The sequence below is a fragment of the Oxyura jamaicensis genome, chromosome 2, assembly GCF_011077185.1.
Source record: "Oxyura jamaicensis isolate SHBP4307 breed ruddy duck chromosome 2, BPBGC_Ojam_1.0, whole genome shotgun sequence".
NCBI lineage: Eukaryota > Metazoa > Chordata > Aves > Anseriformes > Anatidae > Oxyura > Oxyura jamaicensis.
This window is the reverse complement of record NC_048894.1, coordinates 120,599,171-120,620,294: the sequence shown is the minus strand read 5'-3', so window position 1 is coordinate 120,620,294 and position 21,124 is coordinate 120,599,171. Positions and strand designations below refer to the sequence as shown.

Genomic DNA, 21,124 nt, shown 5'->3' with positions numbered 1-21,124 from the left:
GAGGAGAATTTTACTGAAAACATTCTTAATTTCTGCCATCATTTATTTTAAGAATATGTTCTTTTTTTTTTATTTTTTTTTTTTATTTTTTTTTATTTTAAGGAAAATGTTACCATAGCTTCAAAATAGCTACAACAAACTGAGTGACTGTTCTTGTATCCACCAACTTCATCAGTGGAAGACATACTATCATACTATCTTGTCTCTCTGGTTTTGTGCCTTTCAGTAAAGAGCAGGCTTTCACTCTGAGGAATTAAATAAATATTCAAGATTAAATGAAAAAACTCCAGAGCAACTGAAACATTTCAGTTCATGAGCAGAAAACTAAGAGGACTCATGAACGTTCCTGTAATGTCACTTTATACTCACTGAAAAGAAAAACTTCAGTACTTGCACCTTACAGGTATGCTTCTCCCTTTAGTCAAGATTACTACAGAAAATACTGTAACGTGTTTGAATTTCATCCCATTACAATATGGATCGCTCACAGGTTAAATGCTGTGGCCGCTGAGGAAAGCACAGTTTATTTAGAATTGTATTATATTGTTGCTCTCACCGTCTTTGAATGAGGTAGTCTTCCAGTATGTCCAAGCAGCGCACCATCTGGGAAAAGATAAGCACCCTGTGGCCACCAGCCTTCAGTTTTGGCAGCAGCTTGTCAATCAGTACTAGCTTGCCAGCAGCCTGGATCATTGCCTGGAGCTGAAAATCTGGAGAGTCGGCATTGTGTGTTTCTTTAAACTCTTCCAAAATTTTCTCTTCAGCACCTGCAAAGATTGGACAGCAATACATGAACACTGCAAAGGGTTTTATTAATAAACAATGAGCTTGCCTTCAATACCCTATAGAGACCACAGGAATGTTTTAAGCATTATGTGAATAAACAGTTATAAAAAATATTAATCTTAAATTCAAAGCAAACATATACACAAATACAGCATAAATAAAAAGTATCTTTGAGCATTCGTTCTATTTCTTTTTTTTAAAGGAGTATAATCTTTTCTACGCAAATTCATACAACCATTTAATGCAAACAATTTAATGAGAAATTAAGAAAAATAAATAAACCATATTCCAACCAACTAAGTAGGTTTTCTGTCCTTTTCTAAATGCAACATGGATATCTTGTTTTCAAGATATCTTGTTTTCACAGGAAAATACAACAAATACAGATCACATTGATATCTGTGCCTTTAAAACCAAAACTAGGTTTAAACACAATCATGATCTAGACCTGCTCCTTCCATTATTACTAACTACAGAATCAAAATACAAACAATGACAATCACTGGAAAAAATAAGCAGTGTGAAATGATATTTTATCTTCTAGTTAGCTTTCTTTTCTCAATGAATGTGTTTTTTGCTCAGTTTAGTGAAGCTATCAAATGGATATATTATTTCCAGAACTAGTCAAAAGTTCTTTCTTGCCATTCCCTCTATGAACCAAAAGCATAGCAACAAATACTTCCTTCTACTGCTCATTACCCAATGACAACAGACCAAGTTAAAGTCTTATCCTTATTCTCCACCCTTTCTGATGCTTTTATCCCATTTTCAGGTCCCTTCTACAAATAATTACTATTCAAAGCACTATCAGATGGCTATTCTTGGCTAAGTAAAAGTCTTCATCCTAAGCTTATTTCATACCCACATAAACCTTCTGGGGGCTGTCTTTTTCAGTATCTCTGATTAAAAAAAAAAAAAAAAAAAAAAAAAAGAAAGTAGTTTATATCATCCAACATCAACATTGCTTTGGAGGAACACAAGGAAGGGTGGGAGGGCTGGAGCATGGGAGATAAAAAAGCTTATTGCCAGGCTTCCAACGAGCATCTAACCCCAGCTCTAACTAGATGGAAGTAAACAAACATGCAAACAAACCCTCACTGTGTGATCACTGGTTCAGTGCCTACTGTTACGTGGTGTCCCAACTAGATGCCACCCTATGCAGGCTGGCAGCTTCATATTACACAAAATACTTGCACTGCTAGCTTTCACGAAATTTAACAGGTTCAAGACATGACCACACTTAAATATAGTTTTACAAGGCTGAATTTTTCTTGAACAGGATGCCCTACTCCATTATTACTGATCCCAGCAGTTTGCCCCTAAGAAAAAGAAAGCCATGTGAAAATAGAATTAGACACTCCTTCAAGCTCTCTTCAATCATATTACTTCCTGTTTTGTTAACTAGGAGAGTCTGGGGTAGTAGGTAGTAAATCTCAGATTCTGTACTACGTTTATGCAATTTCAGAACATACTAGGCTGTCTAGGAGCTCACACACAGTAACTTCAACGATCTTTCTTCGTTACATGACTTATTTCTGAATCAGCTGTGATACACACATGTAAGCTTCACTGCTATCAAGTAATCCAGCACACAAACTCACTGTCTTCAGAAGCCAAGAGGCTAGGCCAGCTGTACGACAACAAACCTACAACCAGATCTAATGAATGAAGGATTTTCAGTATCAGCATTTGGTCTCAGCAAGACACACTTCAACAACAGCCTATGACCTCTGAAAAACTGCTAGTCCAGTAATCCTATCCTAGCTAAACCCTGAAAAGGTCTGTGCTGACCATATCACTTCTACTTCAATTGCAGCTAAGTGATGAACACTGAGTACCTGTTACCAAGATACTTCTGTAGTACCTAGATGCTGTAACAGTTTTATTCTACCTGGTTTGTATTAGTGGATGAAAGAAAGCAATCTGAATGTGTGCCTGGTCCATCAGGAAATCCCCTACTTCCACTCCTAATTATGAGAGACTTCAAGGGCTCAAGAGAGAACCAGGAACAGAAAAAGAAACCTTTCCAGTGTTTTCCACTGTGCTTTGTAGCATGTGCAAGCAGGGGCACTCCCTGCTGCTGCATCTTGGAGCCAGAGAAAGAAGTATGATGGATGAATACTTGAGCGTGGTTGCTAGGGAGAAAAAAAAGGAGTCCAGCCCTGAGGAAACCAATAGACAATGCTAGTCCAGCTTGGTTGGAGATCATGCAACATGCAGCTGCTCTCTCTAGAGGTCTACTCAAGGCCAGTTTCAGCGGAGAGCTGCTCTCCCCTCACTACCACAGAGCAGATCTGCCATTCAAGAAACAAATAAAAAACCACGTTCAACTCCTACCATGCTATTTATCATATATAACCTCCTATGGCTCTTAACTGAAGCTTATCTAGAATACTTGGTTGCAACTTTTATGCAAAAAAAAAAAAAAAAAAAAAAAAAGAAGTGTTCTACCTGGACTCTATATTCAAATACACGTGCCTTGACTGCTAGCTTACAAACCTGTAAATGTAGAAGAAAATGAGAAGGGTTCACAGACCCTGGTTAAGTCTCAAGAGCTTGCTACTCTAACAGACCTTTCTTAAGGTTGCACAGTGCTGTCCTGATGCTACTGCAAGACCTCTTGGCAGAACTAGAACAAACTTGCATCATCACTGCACATACAAAGATATTAATCACTGATCAACAAGGTAAAACCTCAGGCTCAGACAACTACAGGACATATGGAGTATTTTCTCTCCTAGAACTACAAAGAACTTGGTTGCATGGTTCCATCTTCCACGCTGATAACAGTCAGCATTCCTTTATTTTTCCTCTCCGATCAAATCTGAAGGCTTGACCCACCTGCTGTTCTGCTGCATGCCAAGCAAGCCCAAATGTTCAGAAGTCACTAAAATGTTAAAAATGAAAAAGCTCTCAAGAGACATCCCCATCTCTCTTTATTAGGGTTAAGGGAAAGTCATCCAAAAATACTTGAAATTTTCCATACAGCTACCTGGATTGCAGCAGTGTCTAACAGACATCAAATGACACAAGACTTGTGAGGAAAATAAATCATTCTAGAGTAGTGCTTGCTATTTGACAAAACTAGGTGGGAGCAAAACATGCACTTTACTCCTTGTAACAACTATGAAATAAGGAAAAGTAGTCACTAGGTTAAAACAAGCAGAAAACCAAGGTACATATAAAGCATCAAGTTCAGAAGCTCGTAACCTGAACATCCTGAACTACTTTCTGGTAAACCTACTTATGTAATGGATCAACTTCAAACAAAGAACCAACAGCAACAACAAGAAAGAACCACAAAGCTCCTTTCCTGTATGCTCATCTGAGCTTAGAAACTGAGCAGCCCACCAGCACAGTTGGGTTCAAGTACTTTGGAGTAACTCTGTATCACGTCTTTGCAATAATTACTTGAGCATGAAATATAACGAGATGTCATTTGGTGAATCATAACAAAAAATGTCAAGAAAGAAAACGTACACACTGCAATATCAAGGTCAAACAGTAGAATACGGAAATCACTGAATCTGAAAATCTGAAATACAGCTCTGGAACAAAACAATCTTTCACCACACATTCTGTGAGTCTGTGAAGCTTATAGGCAGCATTAAACAGCAATAGCATAAGTCATATACAGTAACAAAGAGGAGTTGGGAAACAAGGAACTAGTAGCACAGAACCACATATGGAGGCTTGCATTAAATCCTCAATGGGAAGATCTGGTTTCACCTACATGTACAGGTTAGCAAACTTCAGACTGATGAAGTTAGCTGGTTCATCATCTATTATTTGCCATAGATAATCCTGATCTAAATTAAACAATATCACAAGGAAACAGGATTTGTCATTAAAATCTTATATGACATTCATAGAAATCTTTTTTTGGACCAGTGAAATTAGGAAAATGAACTGACTACACGTGTCCGAAAAAGCATGTCTCAATCACTTCTTACCCCACAACTTTTATTCAGAAACACTTAGTTACTATCTCATAATACTCTGTGGCAAGAAAATAAGTAGCAGCTAACTAACTGTGAAGAAAAAAAAAAAAAACAAACAACTCTTTTACACCAGCATCCAACAACCCGCATGATAACTGAAATCATCTTTGTCAGAAATAACAGAAAGAAAACTTGGTAACACAAACTTGATAATATTTACAGCGACTCTGTCAGAACTAGCAAGCCTTGAAAAAGAAGTGCAGATGTTTTCAAAAGGAACACTGTCCTGACTAGCAGATATCAAAACACAAGAGTACCTTAAAGGTTATGCCACTATTCCACTTAAAAAAAAATATAAAAAAATAAAAAAATAAAAAGACATACAATTCACACAGTCCTCTACACTACTTTCACTATATGTATTTCAGGAAAATAAGAATAAATGACTATCTGTCTGGAGACACCAGAACAGAATTTTTAACATGCTGAGATATCTTACAAATGCTTTCTGAATAAGAAGAAAAACATAAGGCCTACCATTAATAAGGTACGGATGATTGCAGCATTTTCTTAGTTCCATCATAGTGTTTAAAAGATTAGGTACATTTGCCTGACCTCCACCCTTAGAAAGAAATGTGAAATTCTTTTCAAGAATAGCACGATAATATTTCTTCTGAATATTTGTCAGCTCAACTTCAATGATAGTTTCCTCTTTGGGAGCCAGGTTCTTTTCTACATCCTCCTTGAGACGTCTCAGCATCATCGGCTTCAAAATAGCTTGCAGTTTTTGCACCTAGGAAACATATGTTATATAAATAACAATTAAAGCTGTAGGGCTGCACATTTATTTTTCTATTTCCTAAAGTTTTCTTAATTCTAAAATCCCCCTCTTTTCTACCTCAGATCACAGGTATACAGCATTGTAAAAAGTCTTTCCTCAAAGACCTAGAGACTGAAATTTCTTTACTAACAACGTGATGTAAACTTCTGAAGTCATTTTTAGCATGCACCACTTCTGTTTAGAGAATATTGTTAGATGACCTCACTTCGAACTGTCCCTCTAGACAAGGGCAGTACTGCACACCAATCATGCAAAGCTAACCCCAGGTAAGCACAAACAAATACATAACTAAATCTGACTGTAAGACCAAGCTTTGCAGTAACTTCTAACCACTAAACACAGTGAAATAGGCTATTTTTACCCTTCAGATGTCTGCTCCTAATTCTTTTCTTACTTCCTTAGTTTTCACATCCACCAATGTAGAGAACTATTTAGGCCTGTTCTCAAAACACTGTATTTCTGTAATTATTATTTTTTAAATGCTAAATTATTTTTTTCTCCAGGTTTTGCAGCATATACTTTATGAGGTAGGGGGAAAAGCACCCATTTTCCTCCAACAAAGTCAGCCAAGTTAGATAAAACTCTTGTAAAATCCTTTATATAAAAACTCAAGCGTACTCCATATATAACAAGATTGGCATTTCTGTTGGTTTTAGGTTCTGTCTCTCATCAAAGTACAAACCAGCTCAGTGTCAAAAAATTGACAATATATCCTGAAATTGGTCATCATCTCCTGCTAGGGTGCTGTGTAGCAGAAACAAGAATAAGAGACAAATTTCCTGAATTCGCATAATTCCCTTAGTAAGAAAATGACTTCAAGTGAAAGGCAACAAATTAGTACAGAGGGATGAACAATCAAAAAAAATGCATGGAATAGGACTGCAAGGAGTGGAGGAGAAAACCTAAGTCACTAACATATAATCTCATCTATCATATGAAAGAAGAAAAATCAAATTTCAAAACATCTAATGATGTATTCGCAAGAAGGCATTTCTTCCAAAACTTGTTGGCCCAAGCAATCCAGGATCCATATCTGCTGACAACCGATGGCATATTTAAGTAATATTTCCATACATAGCATCACTTCCAGCCCTGCCCTGCTGACATTTTGAGCTGGCCGGACAGAAGCTACGTCCAGAGTTAGGATATATTAACTCCAGTTCAAACACTGTATTAACAGGAGTACATGGCTTCTGGATCACAGTTGGCTCACTTCCAATCAGGTCAGAGTCCAGGCTGACTGACACGCAACTGCGTGCACAATCTGTGTGGAAACATACCCTGTGATTCCCGCAGGACACACTATGATAGTCCAGGTGGTGGAGGGCTGGGGGAGAACTGTTTTTTTTATTATTATTATAATTTATTTAGACTATTAACTACGATAGAGATAATCTCAAAGAACATTAACCACTTCAAGAACTCAAAACGTTATAAATACAAGAAATTGAAATTTTCAGACAGAACCAAGTTAAGTTGCACATAAAAATGCATGCAGTCATGAAGTTAGATTATCACAAGTTATAAAGAGCCAAATTAAGATATTCTGCTTCAGTTAAATCGTTATTTTTAAGGTGGTTTGATTGTTACCCATTGACTTTTAAAAATGCTTCATACACACAAAAACCCCTTAAGTTTTATCTATGATCATCAGGATCTTTTACATTTGAGATCTAAAACGTTGCATTAAGCGGTTTTCATTATGCTTTGATTTATGCCTTTCTTTCATTGGGCAGCTTGAGAAACCCATTTCTTAGTCAGTCAAAAAAGAACCTCCCTCCGTTTTGTCACTTCTTTCAAATATGTTCCCATTTGCACAGAAGGCGTTGATAAAACTCCTGGATGTTAACTCCACAGAAATTACAGTCTCCTCACTCTGCTACTGATGTTCAAAGAATATAAAACATGTTTCTGCACGACCAATTGACAAAGCAACAAAACAATGATAAGGCAAAATGACTTTCGGTCAAAGGTGAAAAAATCAACAAAAAAAAACCCTAAGGATAAATCCTCTCTGTACTTCTATGAAGAAAACAGGTATTACTTGTAAAAACAAGTAATAAAGTTCAGATATAGCAAAGTGGCTGAATTCACAATATCTAAAGAGAGAAGTAAGTGTGCAGGAGCAGATTACCTGTTCTTCAGTTTTCAGATCCCCAAATTCTTGCATGAATGTGGTTTCTGATGGGAAACGACCTGGTTCCAAAAAGTGAAGCAAGCTAAATAGCTCTTCTACTGTATTTTGCAAAGGAGTTCCTGTAAGCAGCACTTTATGTTCCTGAAAGATTAAGAAACAGTTGCCTAGGAATCCACCTAAATTCACTTTCAATACATTTTTTTTCCTTGTAGGTATCTTTCATCTGTGCTTCCTTTTTGCTCCAACTACTTACATATAGTTCTTTTCAAAATATTTGTAATTAGTGTTCTGGCCTTCCTCCAGCTAGCTCCAGAAAATACTTCACCTCTTAAAAAAATCTTTACAAGTCTTCCAGATACAAGAGATTTTACTGACCCACAACATTCCAGCTCTTTCACAAATACAATGGATTTTACATGGCAAAATAACAGCTGAACTTATACTTCCAGTATAAAACCACTGATTTACTATAGCTCTAGCAGATCTCAGTACACGAATCTCATTAAGCTTCAAGACTCCTTCAAGAAAAGTATTATTTAAAAAACAGGGAAAGAGAATCTAAAAGTGACCTACAGGTCACCGGTGTTTTTGTAAGCTAATGTTTATCCCAGTGTATTATCATCGGAAATAGGTGGTTTTGAGTTCCAGGTATTAACTTAGTCTGTGTTCCTACTGCATTTTTAAAGAATCTTCTGACCTAAAAAACAGTAAATAGCTTTAAATCCATCTTCTCATTTTTTTTTTCCTGTGTTAAATATTACATATTTTGCACACACAACATATATGTATTTATGCAAACATCAGAAACCAACTCACATTTCCCTTCCTTAGCTGGCCTGAAAGAACTTCCTTATTGCCTTGCAACAGATTAACATTAGAGCTGACTTTAATTCAGAGCAATTTAACTCTCACAGCAGTATTTGGTCACCTGTCCACATTATACCTTTAAATAAATGTCTATGTAAAGAAGGAACTATGAAGGATTATAAAAGTCATATGAAAAGAGAGAAAGGGAAAAAAAAATCTTGATTCTCTTAAAATAATCCAAATTATTCTAGGTTTGAATTAATGTAGAGCCTGATGAAACATCAGCATACCAAAATTCAAGGTATGCATATACTTCTAGGTATTTTAAAGACTGCAAGCTGCATTCCCTCATTCTTCTTAATATTTGCTACTTTTACATGAGAATAGATTTTTTTACTTATTTATGAAACTGCAAATCAGGAATGATAAAATACAAAACATGCAGAAGTAAAAACAAACAGAAAAGAAAACAAAAATAGGTACACACTGACCAGGTCCATCATCTTGAGTCCTTCCAAAAGCTTACAATTCCTGTTTTTCAGCCTGTGGGCCTCATCGATTACCACACAACGCCATGGAATGTTACGCAGCTCTGGGCAGTCAGTCAAAATCATTTCAAATGTCGTGATAATGGCATGGAACTTGTAGGACCCCTTTATCACGCGACCCTAAAAAGAATACCAAAAGTTAGAGTAAACCGATTGGCAAAGCAAGGAAGTAACTTTGTTTCATCTTCAGAATTCCCTTTTTAAAGAAAACACAGAACAGTACAATGGGCAAATTATTTTAAGTACATGAAGTCATTATCAGTGACTCATTGAAGGAACACAAATGTCTAAGTTTACTACTGGTATCATGCAAGCTCTGTCTTTTTATCCTGTAAAAAGGCTCACAGCGTCACTGCATATTCATTACAAAGATGTTATACAATTACTTCAGCCATAATTAGTATGGATTATATTAATGCCTGGAGGCATTAATGTATTGCTGCAATATTCAAATAAGGGTTTCAGACTTTGTCAAGAGAATTTTCTCTTTTTCTTTTAAATCAAGGAGCTATGTAACAGTCCTCCCAATCCATCCAAATAACCAAGTATATGAAGAATTCATGAAGACAAGTACATGAAGAATTCATTTTCTATTAGAATATTTTGCTCGCAATAAACAGTATATTTTTTCTGATGGACAGTAAATAACTAAACCACCTATAATTACAGTAAGCAACTTTGAAAAGAAGCAAATCGCTGAACTCGTAAATGGGGAATGTACATCTTCACACACTTTTCCTTGATACTTTGGTAAACTTGTGTTAAGGGAAGTTCAACAGGATGACGTTTGACCTCATCTTTACTATTTATTTCTTTAATTAAAGGTGTTATTTTCAGGGCTGATATTAAAAGCCTGTTTCAGAAAAACCCTGAAAGAAATCCACACAAAATCATGAAATGAACATCTTTCTGACATTGTGCCATATTGCTTCCTAATCTTGTTCAAAGAAAGATGTAACTGAATATCTCAAGTGGTACTTTGTCTTCACAGGAACCCTGTCTCTGCTAGGATAAGCATCATCCAAGTTCAAAGCGTGTCCTGCTTTGAGAACAGTATGTTGTGGGTTCTGTATCGAGTACATTTCAAAAGAAAGGTATTTCACAGGAAGATGGCCTTCACTTCCTTCAAATACACGCAAGTCTGAATTCTTTTGTAAGTGACCTGCATATAATCCTCTCCAAACTGTGGGGATCAGAATTGGCTACCCACTTTTGGAAAGGGTTGGAAATCTTGTCTCTTGAACTCAGCACTAATTCTGTCTATGCATGTCAACAGTACTTCAGAGGAAGTAATGACCTGCTCAACAGTGCCTTCCCCATAGCATATTCCAGAAACATTGACCTTCTCAGGAGATAAACAGTTGTTACCTAACAAACAGCAGATGAAGTTACACCAAGAGGGCAACTTAGAAAGCCAGTAAGCTGAGATGCTGTGATATTTTCAAGAACCAGGTACAATTTTGAAGATAAGAGAACGCAGCCAAGGAGATTCTTTCCAAGTAGTAGGAAACACTTCTATGAGCGAGTGCATGTATGGCTGTTTGGCAAGCAGAGCTCTACAAAAATGAACTACATAAAGCAGTTCATCCAGGTGAAGCAAAAATCATCAGAACCACCCTTGATTATATATTTAGAGCAGTCTAAATCTCACATTAAAGTATGAAGGGTGGTCCTGCCACATCAGCTCACATTTCAGAGCCACAGCAATGGCTGTCTGAAAGAGTCAGATGTTGTACTGAAGTGAGTGAACGTAGGAGAGAATTCAACAGAAGCTCCAAGAGCTTCTGAAGGTGAAGGATTAAGTTATTCGGCTGCTTTGGGCCTCAAACACTCGGGAAAGTATGGGAAAGAATCCTAAGCAATCCTATTCCTGTCACATTTGAGACATGTAAATGTAGAAAGTATCAGAAAAGTGATCTACAGTGTTTTCACAGGTGACTTAGACAACCAGGATATCAGTTCACTGTGTTTCAGTGTGGCATCCAAATGAAGTTCTCTGATGCTGGAAACACAACAATTTTGCATCAACTTACTCAAAGAACTTTTTCCATTTGAGGAAGTCAGTCCTCCTAATAGGAAATAGTTTTCTGTTCTGTACAGGAAATTCTTCTGGAAGTAACTAAAGCAACAGAGGCAGTCCACAAGGTGCAATAATTAGATATGAGTATAAAGGTTGGGTTATGTTCTGGGGGCACTACCTCTTAGCAGATATAAATTGAGAGGACCAATGGATACGTATAAGAACCAGACTACTGAAAAGATGCACATTCCGCCAGTGGGAACTTGGAAAGATTAACACAATCTTCTCCCACCAGCCTCAGCTTCCGTGTTGATAAACCAGAGAACAGATGCGAGTAACACACATATTTACTAATTATAGCAGAAAGGCGTCTGGAAAACAAACTCTCACCCACTCTGCAAAATACAACTTGACATCTTTGGTGAAAGACAGAGTCCCTGTTGGTGGAACACTGCCTTACAGTGCTGTATGCTAACCATAGCTCTGTAGCTTTTCAGCAAGAAGAAAACAATGCAGGCAAGTAGATACTCTGTTAAATCAACACCCACTGAGTCTGAAAGGAACAAACCACATAAAGCAGAAAAAGTCCTGAACATTAATGACATTATTTTCAGTTAAAATCAACCAGGTACAAGGTATCCTGTCTTGACATGCGGGCCAGGTGACTTTTCTTCTTAGTCCTCATTATACTGCCAAGCAAATTTCCCTCACAAACACAGTAACTCTTTTGCAGGGCTCTGCCCTTACTTTTATTTGGCATATATAGTTTTCCTGATCTTACAACAGAATTCTCTCAGAGGTAGGATCTTACAGAGAAGTGTCTATTTGGTGTTCTGAGCAGGGAAGGCCTCCAGAAGGGCCTCTCCGTTGTATTGCTCAGGAATAGCAGAACAGGCTTCTCTCAGTGACCCTCACAAACAGCAGGGCAGGTGTCCTTAGTTTCAAAGTCACACCACTGAAAAAATTTATTTCGTTATCAACTACTCTCTAGGTTTTCATTACAACTTGACTCTGGTTACTGCTGTTGCTTCTGAAAACCAAACTAATGCAGATGGGGTTGGAGCTTCTTAGGCTTTTTTTTTTTTTTTTTTTGGCCCTTCAATGCCAGATTTTCACAATATTCAGCTGTCTTTTTGAGAATCTGCTAAGCTTGAAAGGCCTCTTTCATGTTAAGACCTAAAAAGCCAAAGATGCCAATGTTTGAGTTGATGTGTTTGGCAAGGGGACCAGAAATGATACTGCCAAAACTTGCGTTGCCTTCTCTCCCTCTTCATTCCCCGTCATATGCCTGCTGATGGGGCTTTAGCAGATGACAGACTGAACACTACATGCAGATTCATTTTGTCAGAAAATGAAGAGATTTTTTCCCCTGTAATTCAGTTTCTACCATGCATTTCACAGCAGACAGAATCCTACAGAGGACAGAAGACAGAATGTGAGCTCATAATACATCTACGCTAGCTATCACCAAATGGAGAGTTGCCTCCATTTCTGCTTTATGACCAACCATGGCAATTGTCTGACTCTCAAACCAGAGGATAGAGCAAAGCTAGCAGGAACTGGTTCATTTTTTCTGTGCCATTAGTGGTTTGCCATTACTTGCTACACAGTCATTGCAAGAAGAGTGAAAAACATGGTGACAGGGTGAACAGAACTTTCTGCAGCAACTAGACCTTAGATCAACAAAACAATATTGTTAAAATTACACTGAGAACATGCACAGTATGTGGAAATTTTCTGATGACATTCCCTCAGGTTCCAGGCTATGTCAATTGCTGCATCCTACGGGGAAGAACACGCTGAAAGAAGTGCCATTTAAATAACCAAAGAAATGAACTTCATTTTTAATATTGGGAGTGATAACACTTCAGTAAAACAGAGACTATTTGTATAAAACCATTTTAAAAAATTGGATACAAAATATAATTTCTCCTTGATTAGAAATAATATTTGAAACAGATACAAATCAATTAATTCTGGTTCATTTGTGTATTATACATTTAGGCAAGAAGTTAAACATAATTATTATCCTAAAATACAAATCAGTTAATTCCAGTTCATTTGTGTATTGTACATCTAGGTAAGAAGCTTAATGCGATTATTAATCCTAAGTAATGCAAGTCATTATACCTCAGTGCAGCAACTGTTATTCAAATCAATCATCTTTTACAGCAATGTATCTGATTTTAATTTGGAAGTTTCTTTGACAAATTGCTGAGAAAATACAATATTTTCTAGGCCAAACAGATCTAACCTGTAGCTACTATAAATTACTATGTTTTTCCACTAGATTTAAGTACCTACTTCTGTTTGCCCTGATGGCATGTCAAGTTGTACCACAGTCATCATCTTTAAAATAGTTTTTACTCAGATCTTCCCCCGCAAAAGTGTTTTCTGTCTTGCAACCATCCTCACAGCTGTACTCTAAGGACTAGTTTTTCAACACTTTTTTGAAGACAGTGCATGAGAACATGGCAGAACCAGACTACTCACTACATTAGTGACAAACAGAACAATGTTGTAATGTTTTCACTTGTAATAAAGATTTTTCCTCCTACACACTTGCATTACACTCATCTTTTAACCACTGCCTCACAGTACGAACTTGTGTTTAACTGGCTGTGTGTCATGGGACAAAAGGATGTGCATTTGTCTTATAGCCTTTCCATAGCAGAGCTCTCCCTGCTGTAAGAATGATTTCCATGCTTATCCACAGATAGCCTTATATGTAACTAGTCTGAATGTTGTTAGTTTGGATCCAATTTATTAAGTAATACAGCTTACTCTATATCCATGAACTGTCTTAGTTATTTACCACTCTCCCCATCTTTGTGCCATTTGAAAAATTCCTCAGTAATGATTTTATGTTTTCTTTCAGATCATTGATAAAAGTGTTATATAGCCCATGGACAAGAACCAATCCCTGAAGAACTATGCTGGAAATGTAAATCATTTCTCATTTACAATTACATTGAGAAATATCAGTTAGCCAGTTTTAAATCCACTTAATGTGTGCCATATTGATTTTATATCATTCTAGTTTATTAATCAAAATATCTGGTGGCATAAAATCAAATGCTTTACAGAAAATCTAAATATATGAATTCACCACTATCACTTCTTAAACTCTGTTGGAAATAATACTCCACAATATATCAAATCAGGTTGAAGTTCCACTTTTTTTTCCTTCCTCTTAAGTAAGGAGGCTTATGTTGCTTTGCAAAAAGATTCAAGGCATGCACATTATTTTTCCCAATCCTGTTTACTTACTCTGAGCAAAGCCACGTTTAAATGTGGAGAGCTGTTGTTCTTTATAGTTTCAGTTTTGCAGTTTTCTGCTTCCAACCCTCTTTTTTTTTATTGTCTCCTTCCCTCTTAAGAGCTATTCAACAAGAGTGTAGTAACAGATTCAAAATGCATCTGACTTACAAAATTTGATAAAGAAGCATCGACAAGTTTAATTTCTGCAAGCTAGTGTTTTCCTGGAATGGTAGGCAAAGATTGATTTTTAAGCTTAGTTGCAATTAAAGCAGTTTCTCCATTAAGAATCTCTTCTGCCTGCTTCCTCCTCAGGAATGCAAAACAATGAAACCCTCACATGAAATAATGAAAATCTGAACAAGAGTAGCACCATCGCAGTAACTCTTGGTCCTGCTCTAATTTCCAGCTGATCTCCTGGCTACTATTAAAAAACCTGTCTCTTTCTTAATACATATGCCCTTATTATTAATTGAAACCTACCATATCAGTACTGAAAACTTAATTGATGCTTGTAACCCAAGATTAATTAGTAACAGTAAAGCATACACAGGGGGAAAAAAAAAAAAAAACAAAACCTTTTACCTGTGGATCTTTGAAATACATTTCATACAACTGAATGGTCCGCCGGCTTGCTTGACTCCCATGATACACAACCACATTCAATTCTGTCCAGGTGCGGAACTCCCTTTCCCAGTTGGGAATTGTGGACAACGGTGCAATAACCAAGAAAGGACCATGAATTCCTTTCAAATATATCTCATAGAGAAACGTAATGGACTGGATAGTCTTTCCCAACCCCATTTCATCTGCTAAAATGCAGTTTCGTCTGAAAAGATAACAAAAACAGTCTTAATGTTTTCTTCCTAACTTAACACATAATATTAAAGTTTTATGTAACCTTATGTTATGCCCCCGGAAACAGTTTGTATACAACTCCTGCAGTACAAAATGAAAGATGTAAATAATTCTAAAAGTTCACTTGAGAAGGCTACTTTAAAAGGTTATCATTGCATATAAGCTATAAAAGCTTTTCCAAAGCAGGATTCAGTAGTAAGCAATATTTTACGTACGTGTTGTACCAATTGAAAAGAAGCCAGTTTACTCCCTCCAACTGGTATTCCCTGAGTTTGTTATTGTTTTTATACTCCCTGGAACTCTCCGATTTCTTCCAGTCATCGGCAGGAGGTCGCTCCTGTTTCAAATACAGCAAATCCCATTAGTGGTTTCTGAAAGACCACATTACTTTACTATTTTCAAATAAAATCCTCTGTACAGAGCCAGTTCTTACCACACGCTCCATTTCTGGCTCCCTAGACATCAGTTTCTCAAATTCTTCAATCTTAGCTTGGTCGATGTCTTGCTTGAGCTCCCAAGTGCTGTCTTCATAAGGAAGCGAACACCATTTCACCAGATAATGTGTTACAGGCTTTGTTAAGATAAAAATAAGATCAGAACACAATTTAAAACAATAAAAATGTAACCATTCTTACAGGAGATCTGCAGGCTAGATAAATTCAAAGAGCATTACCAGACTTAAAAGTCTGAAGCAGCCAAAAGGATAAACAAACAGCAGGTTGACTCCTTAACAACCTAATGCAGTCAGATTAGAATGGAGGGAGGAATGCAGGTTTATCACCAAAAGGAGCACAACACTATATTTGAAATCACTAACATCAAACTATAATTTTGAAGTAAAACTATATTTGTTTTCTAACTTTTACAATATCAAAAACCCAGCCATTCACATATAACCAACCCAAAATCCACCATTCACAGATCAAGCAGTATAGAAACACTGATGCAGTCAGTGAAACTTTCTATTTTCCCAAGACCAAAAAGGAGTCTCCTGTAAAACAAAGTGACCTTGCTGTGCAGAACAGGTCATAAAAAAAAAGAAACAGTAAATCCAGGACCTCTTCTACAAAGTCTAAATTATTATTAACTATATTAACACCCATTTAGCAATGACTGTTGCAAAGTTCATTTAAATTCTGTATTATCTGCATGGACACCATACTTCTATCTACATAGAAGGTTTTTCGCTTTGCTTTGTATTAAACATAAGTAACACAGAAGTATGGAATTCTCCCTGAAGGCCCCTTTATTCTAGAGAAATCGCTGTATTAGCCAACATTTTCTGAAATGCCTTCCTATTTTCTGCATACAAATATAATGCATGCATACACATACAGCTTCAGAAAGTGCTTAATATATTCAAATAAAGAATAAATTCTAAACACAATGTCTATATGACCAGAAATACACTAGAAGTTCTGTTTACCTCTCCATTATCATCTGTGCTACGTGAAAAATCCAGGATTCGATCAACTTCCACATAATCTGGATTAAAAAGCTCATCATCAATCTGTTCAAGGAAACAGTCAAAAAAAAATAAATATACAAGATATCTTTATTAGCTCTTCCTGAGAGGAAAAATTATTATATATTTCACCAGGCAATAATATTTTGGGTCACGGTGACATAGAATTTATATTTGGCAAACTTCAACATGTTAATTGAAATGCTACAATTCAGCAAGATCATTCCCCGTGAGGGAATCAGACTTCTCAGACTTTGTTAACTGGGCCTCTTAATTACTGTGTGAAACCTTTTACTGTGAGAGAATGTTTAAGAATATTTTAAATGAAGTGTGAAATTACAATTCACTAATGAGCAATCGAAGAGGCTTATGGCATGCAATGCATTTAGCATTCTTGAAAACTACAGCTTGCAATAAAGAAATTAGAGCCTTGTACACTAAGTGCCTTTGGATTATTTTAACTACAGAAATTGTCTGACTGCTTTATAAGTAAGATTCAAAGATTATTATTTCAGAAACACAGAAAAAGCACTGTGTGTTTACAGTTTCACCAAAAATCACCATTTGTTATATTCTTTCTTGTCCCTTCAAGAACTTAGAGGATTCACTAGAGTACAAAAGCGTTATGTTTCATTTTACGCTTTCAAGATCTCCTCCAATGGAAAAAAAACAGACAAAAGCAGTAAAGACTATGTACGTTTTGATAGCTTTTTCTAAAAACAAACACAAGTTGCAGGCACTTAAAATAATTTGTGACACACTTGGAAAAATAGATATAAAAAAGTTTAAGAAGAAGCATTTGTGGGTTCCTTCACTTAAAACAGATGTTAAATTCTACAATTATGCTGCTTAATGGCTTGATATACTGTACAGACTGCTCCTCTAAATTTCCATGTATTTAACTTCTTTAAAGACAGAAATAACAGAAGTCTTGAAAGTTAATTTATTCTAATTCTTTAGGCATTAGCATTATATGATGCAGCTAATTCTTTGTAGTTGTCACCCCATTTTATAATATCAACGCATTCTTTGTATGTTTTGATATGGTGTTCATAGACTTTGTATACTCTGCCCTAGAAGTATATCATATTGATTCCTCCTCCCCCAAATTCCTGTAAGTTTTATCAGAATATATCAATCGGATGCACTTAATCAGAAACCTGTGGTGACTCTATGAAAGTTTTCAATTTCAAACAGATTTTGTTTAAGTTGAACTACACGGTAATAACAAATATAAATAAATAAATAGGGTACCACATGAACCTGTTTTTTCTCAAAGGACAGCATTTTACTGAAAGGTAAGCTTTCAGAAACACAAACCAGCAGATCTGGTCTTTTATTGACAGGACCCCTGCCACACTACTGCTTATGGCTCTAAGTGAAATTAAATTGATGATAAAAAGCTTAGAATCCCTAGTGAGCAGCAGTCCATAACACAGAAAAATGTGATGCATTTTTCTGGCATAATCGGCTCCCGAGAAGACAGACCTGGCACTGATTCAGTAAGAGTCATGCTTACAAGATGAACAACTAACCATTCACTTTAAGAAAAAATATATATATAGTAAAAGCTATAAAGTCAGGATGGATCACTTGAACTTCATAAATTTGCAAGGCTTGGATCTAACATGGTTGTATTTTATATCAAAATAAACGTCACTGATATATTACAGTTGTTCAAAATCTTCTGCTTCTACGCAGAAAAAGAATTCATAAGAATATCCCTTAAATATCTAAAAGAAACAAACAAACATACTTCTGAAAGGAATTTGTTCTGGCCCTGTTTTGCCTTAAACCGCTTAATCTTCTGCTGAATTCTCTTGTCTTTGTCCAGCTCTTCCACAGATGCCCACTGGCAATGAAGGTAAGAACTAGAAGACAAAACAGAAAATCTTATTCAAAACTTCACTTTTATTGCATATTCCTGTGTATACCACTAGTACAGCTACACCTGGAATCCAGACACTTCATAACACAAGTTATGAACGAATCACCTTTACTGAGAGTAATTATACTTACTAATGGAGAAACCGGTCTTGTATATAAAAACTACTCCCACCCAAATAACATTTATATACATAGCCCATACATTTAGTGTTTCACACTCAGATGATTTTTATTGGTCATACTCAAATATAATTACTATACAAGACATACGTCACCAGTTAATGTCATACTCTAGCAGATAGTAAGATTTTAAGAAGCTATGAAGAATATGTGTAAACATTTCATATGCTAACGTGATATACACTATATTTTTTGAGAACAGCACTATAATTAGAAGGTACATACTAGTCAACTGAAGTTTAAGCATTTACAGAAATAAAAGAAAAACCCTTGTGAATGCAGTTCCATGACAGTTGATCTTTAAGAACACAAAGTTTCAACTGAGAAACAGCATCTCTGACAAAATGACTTGTCCTACATGATAAATGAAGCGACATAGCTTTTGACAGGCTAAGAAGTGTAACACACAAATAGTTAATACAACAAATATATTCCAGTGTAATAAAACTAACAAACCATCATTAAGCTATTAAACATCATGGAACCATCAATGTAGTGCAAAGGGTACGAAGGTGGCAGCATATTTAAAGTGAAGTCAGCTAGCTGCGAGAAACTCACTTTAAGTGTATTTCTGCCCCTCAGGTGGAAAAGTTTCTGAAATTAAAGAAGCCATACTATTCTTCTTAAAGAAAAATGAGCTTATCCAGCTGTGAAGTATGGTATTTTAAATACCGATGGCACTGCAGTTTCAGAGCCCAGAAGTAAAGCAGCCTGCTCTTCACACCCCTGTAACATCCCTGTTATGGAGGGGCAGCTACCTCAAATTTTTCATAGTCATTTTTCATAGTTCATTTTCTTGAACACAAATCTTGTTTTTGAAGCAACATTGTGGGTAATTTTTGATTAGTTTGCACGCACATTATGAGATTAAAACTCTATAGTTGCAATTAGATCAATACAGATAAATAGGCATGTGCTCAGGAAACTGCACATGGATAATGAGCCTTAAATTAAAGTTTAATAGTAGAGCAATTTTACCTACGTATTTCATTTTGTAGAGAATACAAATTAAGGAGACATTATCAGGCCTGCTGCCACCAATGCAACTACTTCCTTATTTAGTTGCTACTGGTTTGAATTAAACATTAGCGATATTTGAAGTTGGATAGTAAGCTATGTTGTTGACAAATCCAGTTTTTAACAACTATTATGTGAACTCAAAAACATGAATCACACCTGTAACATTACTTACAAGTTTTTGTACTTTACATAGAATTCCTCTACTTCTACCTCCTCTCCATTCTCCATCTATAAGAAAAGAAGTATTGAAACATGAATTAAAACACTGAAAAGCCACGATTAAATTAGTGATTAAAACAAACGATACCCACATACAGAGACAAGTGGAAGGGTAGGAAAATGTAGGTGGGAGGAGGACATGGGTAAGGAGTTTCCCCCAGCAGCTTACCCAAGTACATACTGCACTGCTTACTACAACTTCCAAGACATGAATCATTTGAACTCCTCCCTAACCACATGCAGCTTCATTCACAACCTCACCCCAAATCTGGCTTTCTGCCAAACCCACAGTGTTAAGTAGAAGCCAAGTGTACCATTTTCTCAGGCAGCAGCCAATTAGCAACTGCACTCCTGAATGCCATATGTATTATTTTTGGCTGGCTCATGGCAACTTTACATTGTGGGTTTTGTAATGTTTTAAAAAAGAGTTTTAAAGGGGGTTTATTCCTCCATATAGTTAATAACTCCAAACAAGAAGCCATATAAAACTAAACCTTATACCTCTGCTAGAATTTTAGTGCATCAGTGTTCATGGCTTTAGTTTTACTCAATGGTGCAATTAAATTCACTCAGGCAAGATGTCTCACATACAGAGCAGCCAAATTAAATTAACACCCAAAAACTACATTTAAAGCAAGGTTAAAGTTGTGATATAAACCAGCAAAACCAAGGGCATTCGGTGCTAAGGGTTGAGACTACTCTTTACTCATCCCTAGTGCCAAAGTATTGCATAACATATGGCATGTAATTCAACAAAGTATTACTCCTGAACCTAGCCATAGGACAAACTAAGGACAGTGCACCAGGCACACACTTAGAATTCAGTTTTTGTCACAACATTAACCGTTTATGTTTGCTAATGAACTTTGGGACAGTTTTAAATAGAAGAGGATTTTCTGTTTTACATACTTCTTCAGGGACAGCAACATCTGCAACATCGTATGTAACATAAAACAGATGAAACTGTTGAGCCCTGTATAAACCAATGCCCTCCATTTTATATCTATATATCTATACCTATCAAAAAATAGAAACAAACAAAAAAAAAGAGATTACTCCAAAACTAGAGGATGAATTGTCATCTTTCACATTCTCTCTCAAAAGAAAAGTTGCTGGCTAGATATTAATTCTGTGGCAGCACTATTAAAAAGCAACAC

At 36.3% G+C, this 21,124-nt stretch overlaps 1 protein-coding gene across 3 annotated transcripts in view; it reads right to left on the bottom strand.

Annotated features, from left to right (window-relative positions):
* The window catches only part of CHD7 (chromodomain helicase DNA binding protein 7), a 126,221-nt gene that overhangs the window by 20,167 nt on the left and 84,930 nt on the right, over positions 1-21,124 (bottom strand). For all 3 annotated transcript variants that reach the window (XM_035317421.1, XM_035317420.1, XM_035317418.1), the window contains exons 7-16: positions 19,921-19,976; positions 18,418-18,532; positions 16,623-16,706; positions 15,630-15,767; positions 15,412-15,533; positions 14,924-15,167; positions 9,004-9,180; positions 7,703-7,846; positions 5,265-5,520; positions 557-767 (exon numbers count right to left, since the gene is read on the bottom strand). In XM_035317421.1, coding sequence (XP_035173312.1) covers positions 557-767; positions 5,265-5,520; positions 7,703-7,846; positions 9,004-9,180; positions 14,924-15,167; positions 15,412-15,533; positions 15,630-15,767; positions 16,623-16,706; positions 18,418-18,532; positions 19,921-19,976 — 1,547 coding nt within the window. The remainder of the gene's footprint in view (positions 1-556; positions 768-5,264; positions 5,521-7,702; positions 7,847-9,003; positions 9,181-14,923; positions 15,168-15,411; positions 15,534-15,629; positions 15,768-16,622; positions 16,707-18,417; positions 18,533-19,920; positions 19,977-21,124) is intronic.